This window comes from Chelonia mydas, chromosome 8 (genome assembly GCF_015237465.2).
Source record: "Chelonia mydas isolate rCheMyd1 chromosome 8, rCheMyd1.pri.v2, whole genome shotgun sequence".
NCBI lineage: Eukaryota > Metazoa > Chordata > Testudines > Cheloniidae > Chelonia > Chelonia mydas.
In genome coordinates this window covers 70,061,725-70,083,938 of record NC_057854.1, presented here as the reverse complement: position 1 = coordinate 70,083,938, position 22,214 = coordinate 70,061,725, and the positions used below count along the sequence as shown (strand labels likewise).

Here is a 22,214-nt window from a genome sequence, read left to right as displayed (position 1 = left end):
GTCAGATTCATGTTGACAAAAAGTCTTTAAAATTTCAAGAGGATATTATTTTAAACAATATATTGTCCCATGCATTATCATAGTACAAGCGATCTTCCTAAAAGAAGATCTGTTGCTGATGTGGAAAAATAATAGTAATTTAAATCTCAAACTAAGTATATGTTTAAATCAAGTTTTATCAAATAAATGCACAGAAAGCACAGCAACAACACTGAACTCCTATAAAGATTAGCAAGTATTGAAGTCCATGATAGTGTTTCTCACACAGTATAATTTAAATGCTTATCATTTGGCACTATCCTGACACCAACATGAGCATTCACAAACACTTCCTCTAGAAATGGGTATAAAAATCAGTTGTTTTATTTTATTAATTTCTTGTATAGTATGTTCTCAACTTGTTCACTCACTAGGCTTTTCAAAATGGACAGCTGGACTTCTGCAGAGTGGAAACTGATTTTAGTGACAATGGACTAGTTTGAAAGACATTTTTCAAAATGTTAAACAATTTGTCCTGCAGTTATCGGAGTATAAATTAAATGTCTTGATCAAAATTTATTTATATTCTCTTTCCAATAGCTAATTAATAAAAATGCACTGCACTTTTTTCATGTTTATTGTAGAGTGTCATTTATTTCTTCAAATAAGTACTTAATCAAATGGAGGGATTTCTACCATGAATGTCTGAATAGAAGGATGATATTCACACAAGTTTGTATGGCTTGTTTTCCCTTCCCCAGAAACAGCTAATGAATAGTCAAACATTTAAACACCACAATTTTTTATTGTTCCTTCTAAGACGTCATTGTAGGCTGGGGGTTTTACCACTGAACCTCCTCCAAAATCTAATTAAATCTAATGTCCCTACCAGTTTTATAAGGACTCGTGCTGTATGGCAATAGCAATGAAATATGTAAAACAAGTACATGTTCCTTGTGGTGCTCCAGTGGTGCTAGCAGGATAGAGAGCTAGCTTAAACAGCAGGCAAGGAATTCTCTTAGAGTAGAGGATTTCCCATGTGATAGCCCAAAGCCACCTGTTCCTGAATCTCTGGGGTAGGAAGTATATGTGGCCAAGTGTCTTACACTCCCTCCTTTGATCCTGAGCCAACAGGACCACCCCGAAAGGGTTGGGGGTGAGGGGGACCACAATTTAGAGATGCCCTAAGGCTGCTCTCAAATGTATCTCCAGGATCAGGAAGGTTGAAGGTGGGGTGATGGCTTTACACTCTTTGGGTTCTGAGCCCAGCGTAGCTTGGTCATACCCAAGGATTACATCCAAAGTGTTTCTTAGGGGAAAATATATATAAACTTTTGGGAGGATGAATTTAGTATGAGTGAAAGGTGTCAGAGAGACAGACCTATAGGGAATTTGAGTGTAGATCAGCATCTGTGCTCTTTCACAAACTTCAATTCTCTATTGAGATTGTCAATAAAAGTGTTCAAGAGTGGTGGTGGTTTTATGATATGGACATTTGTCCACATGAACTGAGACCGGAGATCTGGGTACCATAATAAAGTTGCATCTAATTCCAAAAATCTCTCCAAAAGAGAAAGGGCACCTTTTTATATGCAATATACAAACCAGATACCAATTGCAGCATCACTAATGGCTACACTTGCAACAACAGAAAACCATACATTAAATCACTCTTTGTCGGCTTCTATAGGATTTAAAGCTAAATTAAGTCTTTTATTCTGGTAAACCACATAATTTTCAATTAAATATAAATGAATACAAAGTAAATTTACCAGATTGTAGTTTTGTTTCATTTAGCCACGAAGAGCAGCATTATCAATCAGTTAATACAGCACTTTAATGTTGTATAATGAAAATCAAGATTGGATGTCATTCTAAAAGAAATGCCCTAGCTCAACAAGTCACGGGCTAGATGTATGAACTATAGCATGAAATTTTATGCCCTCTGTTCTAAAATCTATGCATCTATGAAAACTGGCATTTTAGTTAGAAAACTGAAGCCCGCCTCGAAGTCTGGCATTTTAGTTTCCTGTAAAAGAATCTAAGGCATCAATACTCCCATTAACAGCATAAAATTACACATGGAATTCTTTAATGTGATGTAGACATTTGTCCATGTGAACTGAGGCCATGGATCTGGGTCTCAGAATATAGGGGCATCCAGTCCCACAAGAAAAATGGCATCTTTTTATATGCAATATACAAACCAGACACCTGAACTGCAACATCACTAAGGTAAGAAATCAGGGACCCAATGAAGTAGAGGAGAGTTTTGCCATTGACTTCAATGGGGCTAAGATTTTACCTTTTGTCTCTCTCTCACCCACATCCAAACACACACACACACACACACACACACATATATATATGTGCACTTACCAAAAACACTGCTATTGATATTCCAATTATAAATCCTGCTATCACATCTGACCAGTGATTTCGATACTCGGCTACTCTGTTGATACCAGTAAGAAATGCCAAACACATTAAGCCTAAGCACAGAACAGGTTTTGCAAGCCTTGTTCCTCTGGCTTTTATTGTGTTGGTAATATACATCTGAAAATTAGAAAAAATGAAGCATAAGACTATAACCTCTAAGGGAAATCTTTGTAGTTTGGTTGGAAAAGACAACTATGCATACTTTGATTTTTGTATAGAAAAAAAAAGTAGGGCTCATTATGCAGTACATACCAGTTTCATTCTCTTTGTACCCAGAGGTTAGATGGGTGCATTCTTTACATAGGATTCAGCATTACAGACATTAAAAATAAGAGTGGCACATAATATGGCTATTAAAAATCGTACATAGCTGTCAAATGTACATTTTCCTTATTGGTTTCCCTATGTAGTTTACATTCTCATTGCTTTACATTCTCGCTCTCTCTTTTTATTTTGTTTTGATAGCTCTTAAAATACAGTTAAATGGAAACGTACCAATCTCCAGTTATTTTAAAAACAAAAACTGGTCTTGCAGTGTTATAGCAAAATCTTCAGATTTCATATTGTGAAATAGGGTGGCAGCATTTTAACAATATGCAAGTCCCCTCCCATACCGTGCAGCATATTAGATATACAATATATAGCAAAATCTCAGGGATTATGATTCAAGGCCCAGTACAAGTGCAAAATCCTACCCACAAGACACCTGATGTTCAGAGTTTAGACTTGCCCAGCAAAGAAATCCCCTTCCAGCTACTGGCATGAACTAGCTCTAAACTCTGTGCATAGCAAAAGTGAGGAGGAAGAGAGGGTCTCCTGAGAGTCTGGCCTGGGTGTTAAGAAGACTGGGAATGAGGCTCTGGCTGCAGAGTTGTTAAAGTTAAAGCTGAGCAGGTGAGAGCTCAGGGATTTTGCAGGTCACTCACATCTCCAGAGCTCCAATGCTATATGAGGAGGACCTGGCTGTCCCACCCCAAGAGCCACCCCTAGCTTTACTTTAGTGAAGCTTCAAAAGCATGCAGAAGAGAACCATTCTCTTGTGCATCTTAGGAGTCAGCGTAGCCAAGTCATGTGATTTTATTGCAAGTCTTGTGATACTTGGTGTTCGTGGGGTCATGCTAGGATTATGCTAGACTCTCAACCTCCATAAAAATAATGACAAGTATTTAGCTCTCATGATTGTGGAAACAATCTTGAAAACATGACTCTTTAAAGGCTGAAAACCCAGAAGGCAAATTAAAAAAAAAAAAGAACCCCAAATGTATCATTTTTAAATCTCATGATTTTATGCCAGTCTCATGCTTTTTCTTGGGCAGCTGACTCATGATTTTTGAACGCTTGGTGTTGCCAGTACTGGAGACAATGCTTGTCCTGCAAAGCTCCTGACCTCTCTAGGCAAGTGCCTGTCCCTCACACACCTGCATGTGAGCAGCTTTAAAGAGGGAGACTTGTCCTTTTGCCTGTTGCATAATCTGACAGTACATGGGGATTTACCAACAACATCGAGAATTATACCACCACCACGACTACATTCTGAAAAAAGAAAGTGTGGCAATTTCTGAAATCCTGGCTGGACAGCATACCTGCACTCCTCAGATGTACACTGAAGGCAATTAGTGACAATAAATCTCATTGGGTGAATAGACCTAGAAGCTGAAGCTTTTGTATTTAACAGCAACTTTGCATGGCAAATTCTCCTAAACTATTTCCACCTCCGATCACCTAGTTATCTCTATATAACATTATCAGCGTAAACCCCAGTGCAGTCACCATTGCAGTGATTTCTGAGGGTACAGCATGTCTGCACTAGTGGTTTGTAATGATGCAGCTACATCTGTGTAGCTACACTGCTTACAATCCTGATATATACAAGGTTTCAGGCTCCAATAGACCCACAGAAGTAAATTCCAGAGCTGTAAGCTCTCCGCTGAGAAGGCCCTGTTTCCAGTCCTCCCCCAGCTGTTTAATGTAGGTTCTATGACTGATTGAAAGCTTTTCATCCATGCTATTCATTGGAAAATTGGGGTTTCGACAAAACAATTTTTTTTCAATAAAAGTATTTGCTTTCTGAAGAAAATGTTGACTTTTTGTCTAAAATCTGAAAAACTCCAAACCACAGAACTTTTTCATTTTTGACAAAAAGGTTTTTTTTCCTGTGTAGAATTAAAAATAAAATAAACATTTCTAGAAATCTAAGCCATATAAAGCTTCATGGATGAAAGCCAAAACCTTGAATTACACAAGGAAACAGGTAGGCAGAACTGGAGAACTGATGCTTTATATTTCCTATGAATGACAAATGGCTAGCCCCATTCTGTACTACCTGATGCTTCCAACTGATTTTCAGGTGTAGCCTATCACACAGCACTGCAATAGTCTAGTCAGAAGATAAGACAAGTATTTTATGGGTCTATCATTATGGGAGCAATGGTGAGCCATGACTTCTAAGCATAGGAGATAATAGTCAGACTGTGCCAAAGGCACATCCCCACTCCCATTATCTTGAATCCCAGCCCCAAACCAAGAGCTAGAATGTGCTCACTAAAGACAGAAATCACCAGACACAAAGGACATGTGAGTTTGCCACTATAGATCCACAGAACATGATAAATGCCAAGTACTTTGCTTAGAACATGAGAGGGAGAAACATAATATAGAGAAAAAAAAATCAACAACCAAATTAGGAAACTTAAAATCATGGCAGTACACACACAACATACTTTACATGCTGCTTAAACTTGCTCATCACTGACCTGCAGCATAAACTGTATGATGTACAGCAAGAAATCATCATATATATAGTTATTGCAGGCATAGAACTGACCATGAGAATAAGCATTTTAGGCTGTATTCCCAACCCCCATTCCTCCTCCCTTTCTCCCTCGCTCATTTTAGGAAACTTGTTTTTCCCTTTACTTAATCTTGTTTTATCTTCACTTCTCATATTTCTGTGTGCTACGGTACTGAAGTCAAATAGTGATGAGACAATAATGATTTAAACTTCCAGCAGTCTTTTGTCAGCTATTTTTTTCAGGTACTGAATATCCAAACCCACTTCAAGTACAATGTAGTCTGGGTTACCCAGTGACCCTCTATTTTAGTTCCCCAAACTAAGTGGGCATTTTAGTACTTTACAGTCACTGCGAGCCACACCATGTAACACAGGACTCCATTCACCCTGGGATCAGGGAAAATATAGCAATATCTTAAGTGCACAGCAGGACCACAAGAATTCAAACATGGTTTAGATAGTTTTGACAAGAGAGCTGGCAGCAGGTTACCCTGGTTCAACTCTGCACCATGGGGTATTAAGTCAAAATGACTACTTCTAAGCAAATATCAACTAAATAAAAGACTTTTCCAAAGGCAAGTGACGGTGATGCAAATCAATTGTTGATGCTCTATTCTCATCGCTCCAGAAGACAATCTTAACTTTAACTCAGGTGTCAAAAACATTACAATCTAAGGGGCCAATTCTGTTGTGGGCCAAGGCCCCTTAAATCCTTTCTGGATTCAACACTTTGCAGGAGGTGTTCAGCAGCACTTTGCACTCCTGAACTCCTTAGTCAGGCAAAACACCCACTTGAACAAAATGAGAGTGTTGCCTGAGTCAGAAAGCGCTGCAGGATCAGCCCTATAGGCATCCTTATCCTCCTTGGATAACTAATGATAAGTTCCACCTTCCGGGTCCACTGATAATTACAGTCAAAATGGTAATGCCCCTGGCATTCTTCAAAATGGTAACCTGAGAATTTTGCCAATACGGTCACCATTTTTACCTTACCTTTGTACCACAGGCACAACTGATTTTACAGAGGATGAATCGGGGGAAATAGGAACCTGTCTTTAGACACTCCCTTCTGCCATTGGGCATTTCAAATTTGCAATGTTCTCTGTAGACATTACAAACTAGGAATCACAGCCATCCGTTTCTAACATTGATTTCCTACAGTTTTGGAGGAATATAGTCTGATATTTAACTTAGTCAAAGATTAGCTTTGCAATATATTTATATATATATTTATATATAATTAAATATGTTTTCTATTCCTTGTCCTGAAGCAAAGTAGCACTAAACAGAGTAAACAAATCGTGTAAACGATAAACATGCTGAGTTATTTTGCTATGGTGAATAAAAATGTTAATTTTCATAAATATTAAATTCATCTCAAAGGGAAAACAGCTCAGTGAATTAAACCCATGCTCTCATTAGTGAGGCTGAATGATGTTGGATGAATAAAGTTACTTACTGAAAAAGTTTTTCAGTTTATTTCAAGGACAAAAATGTGGGGAAATTAAAAACAACAAAACCAAACTTTGTAAAGTAATCAGCTTAGCAAAAGGGCCAATAAACAAATTAGTTTATACTTGTAATATCAAGGATAAGTGTCCTGAGATGATCCACGAAAGAACTATCACAGACCGCACTCTTCTCTCTCTCTTTCTGTATCAGTTCCTTGTTAAATCCTGATCAGCAGTACTGCTATTGCTAATCTTACTTTTTCCTGAACATGGGTCTAGCTGTGTCAGGGTAAGAAGTTACTTTGCACACGGGAACATGGAGTCAGTAAGAAAGTGACTAGTCATGTGGTGATTTTGTAGACAAACGTTTACTAGACATTCAGTAAAACACTCATGTTCCTTTCAGTCTTCAAGGTATTGGAATTCAGGTTGCCAAAGCTGCTTCATAAACTGAAAGAAATATCTAGAGCCAAGTGTTTCCAAAAATAAATATTTGCTAGTTCATTTTCTTTTGAGTACATTGAAACAAAATGCTGGCATCATAAGCTGTATGGGAGATTGTACTTTTGATACCTATATTCTCAGAACCTGCCAATAGTGTACTATATTGGTAAACTCTCTCCAGAAAAAAAAAACTCCACTTACTTTCTACGAACCAGATTTTTAAAGGTATGTAGGCACCGAAAGATATGGGCCTTAGGTATCTAGGAACTTCTGAAAATCCCACTAGACTCCTTGTTTTTAATCAAGATTCTACCAAGAAAGCTATTTTGCCTTGCATGCTTATATTTTCCAATGGTTATGTCAAAACCTATCAAGTGTTTTGTGACAATCTAAATATAGCATATTCGTTATTTTTCCCTTGGTCTCATGGGACTGTAATGGTTTTGAGACACACTGGCAAGTTATAGAATGAAGACCTGACTTCTTATAAATCCATAATGCCTTTCTGTAGTCTAATTGTGATTAATATGCATATTTCTTTTAAAAAGAACTTTGTATAATATTCTTTTTTCCCCAAACATAATATATTACACATTTGTTATTTTCAAAAATTAAGAATTGGTTATAACCATCAATACTGGTTGGTTATTAAAAATTGGTTGTAACCAGCAATTCATTGCTACTGCCACTAGAGGTCAGAATGATCATCATCATTATACCCAATAAAAAGAAAATTGTTAAATGCAATCCTCTGTTAGGGCTGTGTCTTTAAAGATCTAACCAGGAGAAGAATGACCATATATATTGTACATGTTAAGATTTTAACAGGAAAGTTTCCAGCCATCCCTGCCCAATATGTAACAAAATGCTGGTTTTATATATCCTGTACATACACGTTATGGGGTAAATGAAACAATCCAGAAACATACGAATGAAGAATAAAAAATAAACCATGTGTCAAACACAGGACAGATGACCTGCAGGGTTACAGTAAGAGCTCTCTCTATGCTTTTTCTTTCAATGACACTACATCCTATTCTCCTTTACCCTCCACACACACACTGGATCAAGATATCCCATGGTTTGGAGTCTCCTCACAGTTGAGATGGTCCTAGACTGTAAGTCAAGCCCTGTGAGGGTGCACAGCCTAAGGGAGAGAAGTACACATACTCTTACATTCCTGAGCGACTTCCCCAGATCCTACAGCCAGGTGTGCCGCGGGAAGGATGCGCTGTCTGCCGGCTTATTCCCTCCCACTCCCTCCAGTGCTGAAGCAGATGGTGCCAAGCAACAGTGTGCAGGAAAGGATAGTCATTGGTATGGACCAGTGGGAAATTACTGCCCCCATGAAGCAAGGGTGAAAAGGAAGGGAATCAATGTGCTGTCACTTACTCTGGGCAGAGTTCAAAAGCACAGTCTAGCCCATGACTGTTTAACATACTGTGTAGAAACAGGCAACTCCTGGACTGTACAGATAAAAGAGATCATATCTGCACCATCTGTGGGACATGCAACCACCATATAGGTTGAATTTGCAAGGAGTAGGATACTCAGATAAAAGAAAACAATAAAAAGGAATGCAAAAGTTTTGTAGGTAAGTAAATGGACTAATGACCACCATACTGCAGGTTCAGGGAACCCTATTCCTGTTCTGATATTCTTTTGGAAGCTGTCTCCAACTTCTTGGTCTACACAATAATCATTGGGACAAATTCAGTCCTGGAGTAACTCCATGGCCATGTCCTTAGGGCAAATAGAAAAGATGTCTGTTTTCCAATATTCTGAGTCTTGCTGCAAACAAAAGAGTTGCAAGACCCACAGAAAATTCCTCAGGTCTTCTGTTATGATACTCAAACCTGCACTTCTTCCATAGCATTGAAACTATAAGGTGTTATTAGAAATCTTATCTGTCCACTTTAGAGATGCTCAGAGTGAAAGTTCTGGGAACTTTTCTGAGGAAGGCATTAAGTAAAATAATGTAAAATTTCCTAGAACTTGTGCTAATCAATTATTCAGAACCACAGGATTTAGGGTTCAGGATTTTCTGACACACATAGCACTCAAATTACTAATTCTCAGTTTAGTCTCCAGTGTTTTAATTACTGAGTCATGAGATTTATAAAATGTGCTTTTCAGACTTCTCTAAGACGACAAGCAATACTGAAATACATTAGTGAAATAAACAAACATTAACATGGAGTCTAACATCACAGTTCCAAAGAACCACCTCAGCTTCCTCCAGTCCACCCTTCAGGCAAAAACTTGTGCAGGTAGGTGTGCCTTCCAATCTGCCTTGAACACCCACAAAGTCAGGCTCTTGTGTCAAAGGGGAGAGCGAGTTCCAGAGTTGTGGGCCCTTCAGAGAAAATGCTCTGCTACAAGCCTTCAGGCAAGTAAATCTGAGGGCTGGTGTACCTCATCTGATCTCAACAGGTGGGGAATAATACAAGGAGAGAGGTGGCCTGTTATGTAGCCAGGACCACAGCCTTTATAGATCTAAACTAACATCTTGAAGTCCACGCAAAATCAACTGAAAGCTAATTCAGACAATGGAGCACAGGTGTCACGTGTTCAGTGTGAGACACACCAGTAATAAGTTGGCAGCCACATTGGACATTAGAAGAAGACTCCAAGTGGTCTTCAGGTGTAGTCCCAACCCCAGATAAACTACCACTGAAGTCATTCAGCCTGAAGGTGATAGAGGCATCTAATATCTGAGGCAAGATCAGTATCAGAGAGGAAAGGTTTTAATCTTCATGCCCATTGTTGGAAACAAATCCCATTTGTGGATACTGCTGCAACTTGACTTACAAGAGCAGCCAAAGATTCAAAAGGACCCTTGTGTTGTACACCTTACTAACAAAAGATGGACAGCCCTATCTCTCTCTCTCTCAGTCCTGTGAATACTAATGCCACCATCATATCTAGATGTTTCCCATAGCCTATCACCATTGCGCCATCTTGTCTGGATTGAGCTTCAGACAGCTACCTATTATCCAGACCCCATTAATCAGACAGGGAAAGCTGAGAGGCTGCACCATCTGGATCTGATAAGAGATGCACTGAGGTGACTGTTACCATCATATTGATGGCAATGGAACCCAAACTACCTCACTGTCTCCTTCCACAGCCTTATACATGCATTAAACAGGAAGGATGATGACACTCTCTCAGGACAGAACATCAAGTGCCCAACATTAGGATTTCAGAGAAAAGAATGGAGCCACTTTACACCAAATTCGATCCCTACCTAGAGCACAGCCATGTCAACACTTCACAATCAATTATATCAAATGTAAGCAATGGATCAAAAAGTTTTTCCAGCATCAAGAAGTCAAATAAAATGTCCTGAGATGATTCCTTACCATATCCAGTCTAGATCCAGTTAGAAAGGGATCTAGGCGATCTTAACACTCTAGATATTACTGTAATCTTAAAAACTGAATTTGCCTAATGGCCTTCACCAATGCAATAAAAAAAATACAGAACAAAACCGAACATGGACTGAATATTTTTCAGATGTGTAAATCCAAAACATTTTAATCTCCCAAATGGAACTAAAATCTCTCCCAAGTTACAACTTGCAAAGATCAGGCCCTACATTTTCAAAGCAGAGTGACAGCTGTTAGCCACATGACTCTTTAAAGTCTAGGAGAGATCCCAATACACTGTTTTGAAATTTTACCCAAAAGACTCATGACTTCTTATTCATGTGTTCGGTTATGCATATATTTATGTTTTTTCATAACTGATGCATTTTAATATGCCCGCAACTTAATGAGACCAGACAAAATTTCATCTTATTCTACTAGGTTTTGCTATTTGTTTGCATGTCAAAATTATGGTGATATTATTTTATTCTCTTTAACAGACTGGCAGTGGTTACCCGACACATCCCACAGTGTTAGCAGGGTTGATCCTGTTGGGAAAGGGTTCCAATGATTTACAGTAGAACCTCAGAGTTACGAACATCTCGGAAACAGAGGTTGTTCATAACTCTGAACGAAATGTTATGGTTTTTCTTTCAAACATACAACTGAATACTAACTTACTGCAGCTTTGGAACTTCACTATGCAGAAGAAAAATACTGCTCTCCTTTTTTTTAGTAGTTTATGTTTAATACAGTTCAGTGCTGTATTAGCTTTTGAGAGGGGGTGGGCGGGCGGGGCATGTCTCTGCTGCTGCCTGATTGTGTACTTCCGGTTCCAAATGAGCTGTGTGGTTGATCAGTCAGTTCATAACTCTGTTGTTCTTAACTCTGAGGTTCTACTGTACTGAGGCAGGTGACTCATTACCACAACTGGATATTAGGGATGGAGAGTGACCCTCTGGAAAAAGAAGGATCTAGTCTCTGGGCTGAGCAATCTTTAAAGAGGAGCCCCAGGAGTAGCCAAGCCTGGATAGAAGGTTTGGATTGGATTTTGTGTTGTTTCATTTTGAGTTTTGTTTTGGGTTTTGTTGTGGGGGGAAAACTCTAGGAAAAAGGGTAAGTTTTGAATCACTGCAATCATCTGTGTTTGGAGAAGGCAGGTAAGCCATCAGGCCACATTGCTATAGTCCAACATTTCAGTTGCTAAGGCCATCTGGAGAAGTCCCTAGTAAAGGAAAGGTTCAAATATTAGAAATAAAATTGTTTGAGAAGGCTGCGCTTTCAGCAGGAGGGAATTCAGAGTTGCCATAGCAGCCGCCCACGTGCAAAAACAAAACAAAAAACAAAAAACACACCGCAAAGGAGTTAACAATAGCTTCTTTTTTTGGCTAACAAGCCACTCTTTTCAGATACTAGGTGACAGGGGCCATAGATGTTTGTCGATAGACCCAGATAGAAGATAGCACAAGTAGGGTTCCTGAGTTTAGGTTTAAACACACACACACTGATTCGTAAAAATCACACCGAACCTGCTTTGTTTACTCCACCTGCTCTTAGGGTGAAATCACTGAAATAGTTCCTTGCCTGTTTATATCCTAAAGTGTATTTAGTGCATAGCTGGCTGGAATGCAAAGGGAGCGACAACTGGGATGCTGCAACAATTCCCAAACAATACTTCTGGTAACAAACAGAAAGCAGAGGGAAGAGGTTAGCTCAGTACTCCAGTAATGCTAACGGCTCATGTCAGCCTGGCCATTATGTACATAGCTGATGCACATAGCTGATTCTGTGCATCCTCTGACTACCCCTGCTAGCAAGGCTCTCATGGAGCCCCAGACACAAATTAACACTTCTTCCCTGATGAGTAACTCTATGGGAGGTCAGCTGACAAGAAGTGGGTACATATAAATATCAGGAACAGCCATCCCAAATCCCAGGACATTGCACTTCTTACCTTTACATGTACTAAACTGGACTTTCTAGCTTTAACAATGCGCACCACAAAGCTTTTATAAAATGAATGATGAAAGCAGGAAATATGAATTAAAAATTTAAAAGGACAAGTTTCTCCCTATGTTGTACCTTGTACTTATATTTGTACCATGACTTAGGGGGTGAATTGCATCATGATCATTCAATGGATAAATATGATCCACCACAAGATAATTCAGAATTCAATTCATGTCACTGTTTTATAGCACTGTAGTATAATTAACTATACTGATATATATACAATGCAAAGACATATGTAGTCATGATACCCATGGGCTCCATTCATTTCTGAAACTAGAGAGAAAAGTGGAAAACATGAAATAAACCCCATTTATTTGGTTCTCTGACCTTGTCACCTGCACACTTGCACACCAACTGAATCAGAAATACTTCAAGCACTCCAACCTTGTTAATCAGTTTTCCCTCACAGCCACCAGTATCTTCTTAATAAACCCTGCAATAAAAACATTTTCTTCTTTCTCATATCGAATAAGAGTAGGAATTGAAAATGACACAGGTCTGAGGACCAGGACTCGTTTTACTCAGGTCTGGACCACTGGGAGTTTGCAAACTGTCAGGGCTACAACAAAATGATCTATACAATTAGAAAGTTGGAAACATTAGTGATATGTGAAATAAAGCATTTATACTTTGCTCTGATGATTCACTAGATATTGGACCTTAAAATCCTGACAATTTTTTTTTAAGGAAACTTAGTCTAGAATTGTTTGGCTTTTAAAAATATATTAGTACTATTTCTTTTTCTTTTGCTCTGCAGTGGCTGTAGCAGCTGGTTTTCTTTAGTTACTGTGACTCATGGTTACAGTTTTACAGATGGATAAGACAAATATAGAAGTAAGTTTAAATGATGAGTGAAATGATGCCTCGAGTATGTCCCCAAAGCAAGAGAGATTGCTGAACATGAGTGTTGCTCTTTCCTATAGTTGAGATGGATGTTTTACTGTTTGCGTCCCTAATTATTTGCAGATAACACTCTCCTTGTTGTAACATTGATCAATGCTCCTAGAGTACTCAAGGAACTTTTTGTAAATGCTACATTTAGTGCTGGAAACACTAATTTATTGGCCCTAACACAGTTTCTAGAAGCGCAAGAAGGTAGTCTAGGAACAATGTCTCAACGTGCGCTGGGGGTCAGTGGACATAAAGGGATGCCTGCCTGTAGGAATTCAGTTGACAAATATAAATTGTCCGCTCACTAAAGGTTTTCTAAATATAAATAAGCTTAAAAAATAAACATATCCAAACCAAAGACTACCCCATTTGAAGGCAATAGTTTATCTAACGATGAAATTATCTGTTCAGCCCGGTGAGGACCACAGACCTATACATTGCCTTGGTGCTCAGATGTTATGAGCTTAGATTAGACCAAGAGGCTCTAAATTGAGGCCCTGTAGGTGACTATATTCAGAAGAAAAATGTGGAGTTGGCTATGAATTGAAAATGTGCTCTGTGAGCTACACCCTATGCTTTTTAAACTGTAATGTTTGAATCAGCCCCATTGCTACTTTCTCCTCCACTACCTCCCACCACTTCTTCTACGGCCTCTGTAGCAGCTCTGGTGTGATCCAGGTCTACTCAGAGCAGCTCCTGTCCCTGCCCTGCAACAGATGCTCAGCAGTTCCCCTGCTGGCCACCAGCTGTGTCACAGGAGAGGGAGGAAACAGTAGTTCTGACTATTTTATTCCCTGCTTCCCCGGCCAAGAGAGCAGGGTAAGGGCTCGCCTGGCTTCTCCTGAACCCCAGCAGGGGATTTACAGATGCCTTCCCTTTGGCACAAAAAGAGCAGAACAGGACAGGAAATCTGCTCCAAAGTATTGACTATGGCAGCTTTGTCTTTCTGAAAGATGTCTGGTCCTCAGGTTGGACACCACTAGATTAGATGCACACACAAAACTCCATTGTAACTCCACTGAATTCAATGGCGTTACTCATGATTTACACTAACATGAGTGCAGAATTTCACCCAGAGAGGTTCTCTCTTTGATCACTGTTCTATTCCATTACTTAAGGATGAACAGAACTGCCTTTTAAAAACAAACAAACCTGAAACATATTTTCCTTTTCATAAAACCAATTCCTCCTCAAAATTTTCCTTATAATCTCCCTACTTCTAGAGCCTATGAGAGTTGTATCCATGTAACCGACAGCAGAATTTGGCCTAAAGATTCAAATTTTCGAAGGAGCCTCATTACTTTCACACAATATTTCACATCTAAGTTTTAGTGGATGGAAAATCTCAGATATGTGACCTATTATTGATAATGATCTCAAATTCAAAAAGTAATAAAAATATCTCTGATTGCTAATATACAGTCTATGCTCAAAATACAATGAAATTACACGGTATGATGTACTTACAGTCAGATACGTAGCTGTATATACACTGAGAGCTGCTTCTTTGGATGGAAATGTTTTTCTGGCTCTCATAATAAGGTCTGGGTTTCCAGTGCAGGCATGTGCACCACTGATGAACTGTGTGAACTGTTGACATCCAAGTGCTGTATAGTTGGGTTTACAAAGTGCAAGAAAATGCGGTGCAAGATTCCCTGTTACTACTTGTCCAGCATTTACAAAGATATCTGTAGCAAACAGTCCAAATGCATAGATTCCTAAAGAGGAAAACAAAGTTAATTTCCTACTCCAGTACATTATATTGTAGCTCTATTATTTGTTATTATATTAGTAATACATAAGAACGGCCATATTGGGTCAGACCAATGGTCCATCTAGACCAGTATCCTGTCAGATGTTTCAAAGGGAATGAACAGAACAGGGTAATTATCAAGTGATCCATCCCATCATCCAGACCCAGCATCTGCAAGTCATAGATTTAGGGACACTCAGAGCATGGGGTTGCATCCCTGACCATCACATGTGTTATGTGAAGGGGAAAATAACACTTCCTTATTCACTTTTGCCACACCATTCATGATTTTATAGACCTCTAGTATATTCCACACACACCCCCCCACAGTCACCTCTTTTCCAAGCTGAACGTTTCCAGTCTTTTTAAACTCTCCTCACATGGAAGCTGTTCCATACCTTTAATAGGCCCTACCATTCAAGACAGCTCAAAGCACCTCACACATACTAAGGGTCAGAGGGTGGCATTAAGCTCCAGGCTTGTGCTGGAGATGGTCCATACCCACACAGCCTCGCAGGGGCACTGGAAGGCACCCGAAACTCCCAGCACCTTGGAGAAGTTCCAAGCACCTTGGAGCAGTATGCTCTTTCCTTTTGAAGGCTGCCTGCTTCACTAGCTCTTACGGTTGAGAAGAAGATCCTAGCTCTACCTCCTTCTAACCTTTTGGGCTAACTAGTGGTACTGGCACCTAGAGCATGGGGACTGCAACTTGCCTGGCCCATGGGCAGCAGTGCAAGGGACAGTGGGCAGGCTCTTTCAGCTTTCCATCCAACACACCAGCTCAAGAACCAGGAAAGTCTGACATACTAGGAACCACACATATTTTCCGACAAGCATCTCTTTTTTTCCCCTCAACTGTATAAACAGGCTGAAGTGATGAATTGTTTAATATAGCTGTACACAAGCCATCTTCAACTGTCTACCGCTGGGTACCTTTCTGTACATGGCATGTTTATCAAAACATCAGCATAGCATGGTAAAGATCTATATAGGAGAAATTTATGCCAAAGGATTTATCATGAAACACATATCAGTGAAGTATTAGCCTTTTGTGTGCATTGTTTTATTAGTGTGAAAATATATGTATCTGATTATTCAAAGGAAAGGCAGATTTGCTACTATTTGATGTGCACGTCATGTTTCTTACCATTCCTGCTGGGACCAGTAGCTAACCCTGGAGGGAAGGACAATCTAGTGATTAGAACACTAGCCTAAGACTTGGCAGAATCTGGCCCAGCCAGAGATTTCCTAGGCAAGTCATCTAAGCCTCTCTGTGTCCCAGTTCCCCATGCACAAATGGGGACAATATTACTTCCTTATCGGGCAGAGTGTTGTGACAAATGTATTAACAACTGTGAGCCACCTGGATACTACGGAGAAGAGGGCGGCAGAAGTACCTATGCTGCTAATGACCACTTTTCTTTTAGGTTTCAGAGTAGCACTCTTCTTTTAGACATCTCAGAAAAGCTTAGAAGAACCAGAATTATTTCTGAGGTGGCTTCGTACCTCTTAACTTCAGAGACAGTAAGTGGCGATGGTTACTGTTCCATACCAATGATCATTCATTTTGGATGGCTAGAAATCATTAAAAGGTGGATTGTGCCTCTGTGGGTTTGCATGGAAGGACTCCCTCAGTCCCCCGGGGGCACGCTGCCCCCAGATAGGTGGGAAGGTGAAGAGAATGCATGGCTTTGGCCCCACCCCCTCACTGGCCCTAAAGAACAGTAAAATTTACTCCTTCCTACTCTCCCTGATTGCTGTTTGCTTCTGTGCACTCGAGGGCTCATTGAAAGAGCAGGAGTGCAGGCACAGATTATACATGACCCTACATAAAGAAACCAAGTGGGGGTAGCTTCCTTTGCACCATCCCTTCCCATCCCCATAGATCCATGCAAAGCCCCGGCACAGTCTGGTCCTTAATGATTTCTACAAGCCCAATATTATTGCTAGTACACACCCGCTAACCAGCTGGAATGACAGGCTCTGATGTAAGCTAGCGATGCCGCAGAAACTTTCAGGCTGTAAAGAATGGCACAGCTGTGCCCTCCCTTTACACACTAGGGCAATAAGGGAGGGATTATGCAACCCTGAGGCTTCACCTCCTGCTCAGGGCTGAGTCTTACAGACCCAACTGAGCCCTGCTATGGCATCTCCATATTTATTCAAAGGTTCCAAAAAGTGACATTTGGAAACTATTTTATGGATATTTTAAGTGGTATTTTTTTCCCCAATGAAAGATTACACTGCACTGAACAGCAGCAGTGAGATCCTGGCCCTACTGAAGTCAATGGGAGTTTTGTTATTGACTTCAGTGAAGCCAGAGTTTCACTCTAGGGGTATAAAACTGTAATTCAGGCTTTGACTCAGTGAAGTACCTAAGCATGTGCTTAGCTTTAAGCACATGATTAAGTCCCACTGACTTCAAGTTGAGCATGTGTACATTATTTGCTGCCAGCCAAGCCGAAGGTCCTAGGAGCTGAGATACCTCTGTACTCCCTGTCTGCAGTGGGCCTGGTCAGGCAATCTACCCTGCTGCAAGTCCACTGACCATGTCTCTACCCCTCACTTGGCCTGCACCCAGTGCTTAATTTGTAATGAAAGCAGCCCGGGGCTCAAGCATTTAGGTTCCAGGGCTCAAGTAATTTTTTTACATTCATAACTGATGCAGCAAGGCCAGAGGTGCTGGGGCTATGAATTGTCAAGCCGAGAGGTGCCAGGGCTCAGCCCTGGCAAGCCCTGGCACAAATTAAGCACTGCCTGCACCCAATTCTTGCTATCTGTGCTGCTAATAATAATAACTGCTCACCCAAAACTCCCACTGGCTGCCCAAAAGAGCATTGCTAAGTCTACAGAGGAGTGCGTACATGGGGAAGAAACCCATTACATGTGTTGTTAGGATTATATGTGAAGCATTTGATGTTACATAAAATTTTTCCTCATTTGAAATCTTATGATGACTATTTGCGTTCATTAAACCATAAAAACATTAACTTAGCCCATACCAAGGAATCGGATGGTTCTGCGCACCAGTGGATTTATATAACAACAGTCTCCAGTTAATATGGTTTTTTCTTGGTTTTCAAAATCCCTTGTAGCTAGCTGTAGACAAAACACTGCAGTTTCTCCAATGATTATCTAAGGAGGGAAACAAAAGGGGAAGACATGGTACATCAGAGTTCAGCAAGCATAAATACGAATGATGTAGAGATGATTGTTTGTTTGGTTTGGGGGAGGGTTACGATAGGACAATACAAAAACAGAAATCCACATAAGTGAGTCAAGTCCTACACAGTTAATCTACTTGTGAAGGAAATATGCCATATAGCTTCTTTTAATTTATTTGCATAAAAATAGAGGTTAACTTTTCATAACAGAGACTTGGCACTTATACCCAGAACCCAGTTTTCAGGAAAAAAAAATTGTTAGTCAACAGCCATGAACTACATAATATCTGAAATATGCGTAAAAACATCAGGAGTGAAGGGCTGATGCCATGAGGTGCTGAACACTCAAATCCTATTGATTTCAATGGGCACTCAGCATCCCACAAGACTGGGCCCTAAATCATTTGATCACAGAGGAAACACTCACTCTAAAGCTTCTGTTCACATCAGGAATTGTTTGGCCACAGTAGTTATTTAAGTCTTACTGCCTATTTTGCTAAGCGAGTTTGTCAAGTTCGATATTAATTCAACAAAATGTAATTGCTGATATCTGAACACTCACTGGGCCCTGTTTCACACTTTACAGTCTGTACACGAAAGTGAATTTATATTTGAAATGCTTTTAGATCACACACTTTTCAGCTCTGTCAGTAAGAACTGAAACATTCAGAAACACTAACAAATGCCAAGTTGAAATTTAAAATAACCTTCATAAAGTGTACATCATTTTACTGTATGGCTATACACTGCTCTTGATTTGCATGTGTATACACAACTGAAGTTTTGTATATAGAGAACTGAAGTTTTATACCATGTACAGTATTGTGGGGGTAAGGATGGTCTAGTGAATGAAGCATAGGGTTGAGATACTGTAGACCAGTCTGCCAGGGCTCAGTTCACTATGTGATCTTAGGCAAACCATTTGACCTGTTTGCCCTCAGTTAACCCAGCTACATTAAGGGGATATCAACACTTACACCCATTTACACAGCACTTTGAGAACTTTGGATCAAAAGCAGTATACCGAGTGCCTTGCTATTAAATTCTGGAAACACAGCAACCCTTATTCAAAAACAATTCTGTATTATGGCCCAAATTTTTAAAAATCTTCACATAGGAAATAATCTTTTTTAAAACCATAAAATGTTTTTAAACATCTTTATGAACTATATTATTCACAAAAGCATCACACCAGGGTATAAAGAAAACTGCAGGCAAATGCAATGACCAAGTTGAAGCCACAAACTAAATGCCACATTATCTGACTCAGTTATTATTTAGATTCCCTCAGAAAACTTTTGGCTAGAATAGATTGTGACATGGACCACTTACCCACACAGGGTAAGAAATGGCCTGTTTGTAATACTGTAGTCTAAATAACAAACAAACAAACAAACAAACAAACTCAGGAAGGCTACATGATTGGAATGGAGTGCAAAATTTGGTCAAATACACTGAACTTTGATTCTCTCTGATTGTAGAATCATAAGCCAGTCCAACTGCATACCTTTTAGATTAAACACAGCAAATCCAATACACAAGCTACCAAACTTCCTTCCTCTCCATTTCGATCTGATCCAAATTTTCTGCATCTGGGAAGTAAATTCCTTTCTATACTCCTTTTATCAAGTTCTGATTCAGAAACAGTGAAGCACACGTGTGAAGTTTAACTCAACCTTGAAATCTAAGTTCATCAGAACAATGGCAATGATAAGAACTCAGCTTAACTCCTACAGCTTTCATGAAAAAAGCTTTAAATAAGTGGATGTGATGGCTGAAACCTCTTAAGATCTGTTATGTGCTTCACAGGTTTCACCCCACCCCCATGGAGAATAGAAAAATCTAGGATTTAATATTAGACAGTTTGAACATATTGTACCAGGTTCTTCCCTCCGTTGTACCTGTGCCAATCCAAAGAGCCGCAGTGGAATTACTCCAAATTTCCACATTGTAACTAAGAGCAGTATCTGGCCCTTAGTATGAATTCCTTACATGTGCATGCCATGAGACAGAATGCAGAACCTTCCGCTACTGCTTACAATGTCGAAGTTGCTTAGCATCTCTGAATCTGCTAATCCATGGGAGGCATAAATATGGGTTCCCCTTCTTGGTTTACAGGAAAGCTGGGGCTTCTCAATGGGACAAACAGGCTTTCCAAGTATCTCATGTTTCTATGTGGGACAGGCGCCCTTGTCCATCACTTGCCAGCTTGCCTCTATTGGTTGTATCTGAGCCCTGACAAGCAGCAGTGATGGTTCTCCTGTTGCATCTCCTATCTCTGTTGGTAGGCCAGACAAAGACAAGTACTACCCATGGCATATTATGCAATAGCATTCTGCCTCTGAGGTGAAATAAGTTATTCTGGTACTTGATGTGCCGTTTCGGGGGTCAGAATGTTTAAGCACTCTGCTGTAAGCAGAGCTGTTGTTGTGCAAGGCCCTGCTCTGTGCCCTCAGATATAACGTACAATGAGTGGAATAAGTCATTGTGCACAACAGGCAAGCATGTGTGTTCCTCCAAGGCTGACGCTGATGGATTTCTCCCAGAGTTTGGTGACAGAGCTCTGCTGGCAGCTCAGATAAGCTGTTCTTCCCTCCCTGCAGCCTTCTACATGGGCACAATTCTGCCCAGAATTCAGCCTCTAGTTGCTGCTAGAAGGTAATTCTCCTCTCAGATTCTCACAGCAGATCCTGGGCCAGATTCTATTCCCCACTGCATCTTAGTACTGCAAACATCCCTCGCCCCTACCATCTCCATGTGGGTAGCATCTCTACAGGGAGGGGGGCAAAGGGCCCATGACCTCACCACCTTCCTGCCCCTTTGGTGTGATTTGAATGCCCAGTACAGACTAAGAAGGAGCAATCACTGCAATCCCCCTAGTACAGAGGCTGCTACAGTGCCTAGCTTTGCATGGAAAAGATGTGTAATGGGAGGGTACGACAGAAGATTATCCCAAGTATATTGAATTAAATGTGATTATCTGTGTACTTTTTCCCCCCCAATAACTCCCCAAACAAAATTATTTTCCCTGATATTGTTCAAAGCCCAAAATGAAAAATTATGTTAAATAAATTAGTAATCCTGCTGTCCATGGGCCATGGTAACATTGATACACTTATAGGGATACAAACATACTGAGAGTGATGAAAAAAATGACAGAGAAGATAGTAGCAGTATTCATTAGGCTGTTTTGTCTGAGACATGCTTGTTAGCTTGGACCACTAAAGGGAAGAGCACATTCAAGAATTCAGAGGTCAAAGATGGATTCTATAATTATTATAGTTACTGAAGAATGAATCCCAGATTTAGAAGAGACTGTTGAGATAGAATTCTAATGTATAAGGTATCAGAAAAACAAGATGTGAATTTTCCAAACATAAGAAATTGTACACTAAATAAAATATTCACCATATATACATCTTTAAAAACCTTTAAGTGAAAATGCGGTTTACCTGGCTGTCTTAGTAGGGTTAGCAGGAGAAGGATGGTGCAAGTGATTAAGGGAACTAGCCTAGAATTTAGGAGACCTATGTTTAAGTCTCTTCTCTGCCGCAGCCTTCCTGTATGATCTTGGGCAAATCACCCAGATTCTGTGCCTCAGTTTCCTATCTGTAAAACTACTTCTTCAACGCTTAGCCGGACAGTCGGCCATAGTGATTGTTCATCCTTTGGTCCATTACTGAGCAACTGCAAAGGCTTGACGGCCTGAGAATCCAACATTAGAACAGACCTGATGAACCCATGTAATAGCCGGTCTGCCTCTGGGCTGCCTTCACCCCTCATTTGGTAGAATTTTACCCCAGATGTTACAAGCCACCCAGAGAACGGCATTTGCTGGAATGTCTTGTGGCATCCTTGCGACATGTCCGAAAACGTAAGGCGCCGCCTGTGGACAACAGCCCCAGTTGTCTGTAGACC

General features: G+C 40.1%; 1 protein-coding gene across 2 annotated transcripts in view; it reads right to left on the bottom strand.

Annotated features, from left to right (window-relative positions):
* The window catches only part of PLPPR5 (phospholipid phosphatase related 5), a 57,132-nt gene that overhangs the window by 12,395 nt on the left and 22,523 nt on the right, over positions 1-22,214 (bottom strand). For both annotated transcript variants that reach the window (XR_006283359.1, XM_007062597.4), the window contains exons 2-4: positions 18,135-18,267; positions 14,847-15,097; positions 2,359-2,535 (exon numbers count right to left, since the gene is read on the bottom strand). Coding sequence is in view for 1 of the 2 variants with exons in the window: in XM_007062597.4 (XP_007062659.1) it covers positions 2,359-2,535; positions 14,847-15,097; positions 18,135-18,267 (561 nt within the window). In the remaining variant the exon portion in view is untranslated. The remainder of the gene's footprint in view (positions 1-2,358; positions 2,536-14,846; positions 15,098-18,134; positions 18,268-22,214) is intronic.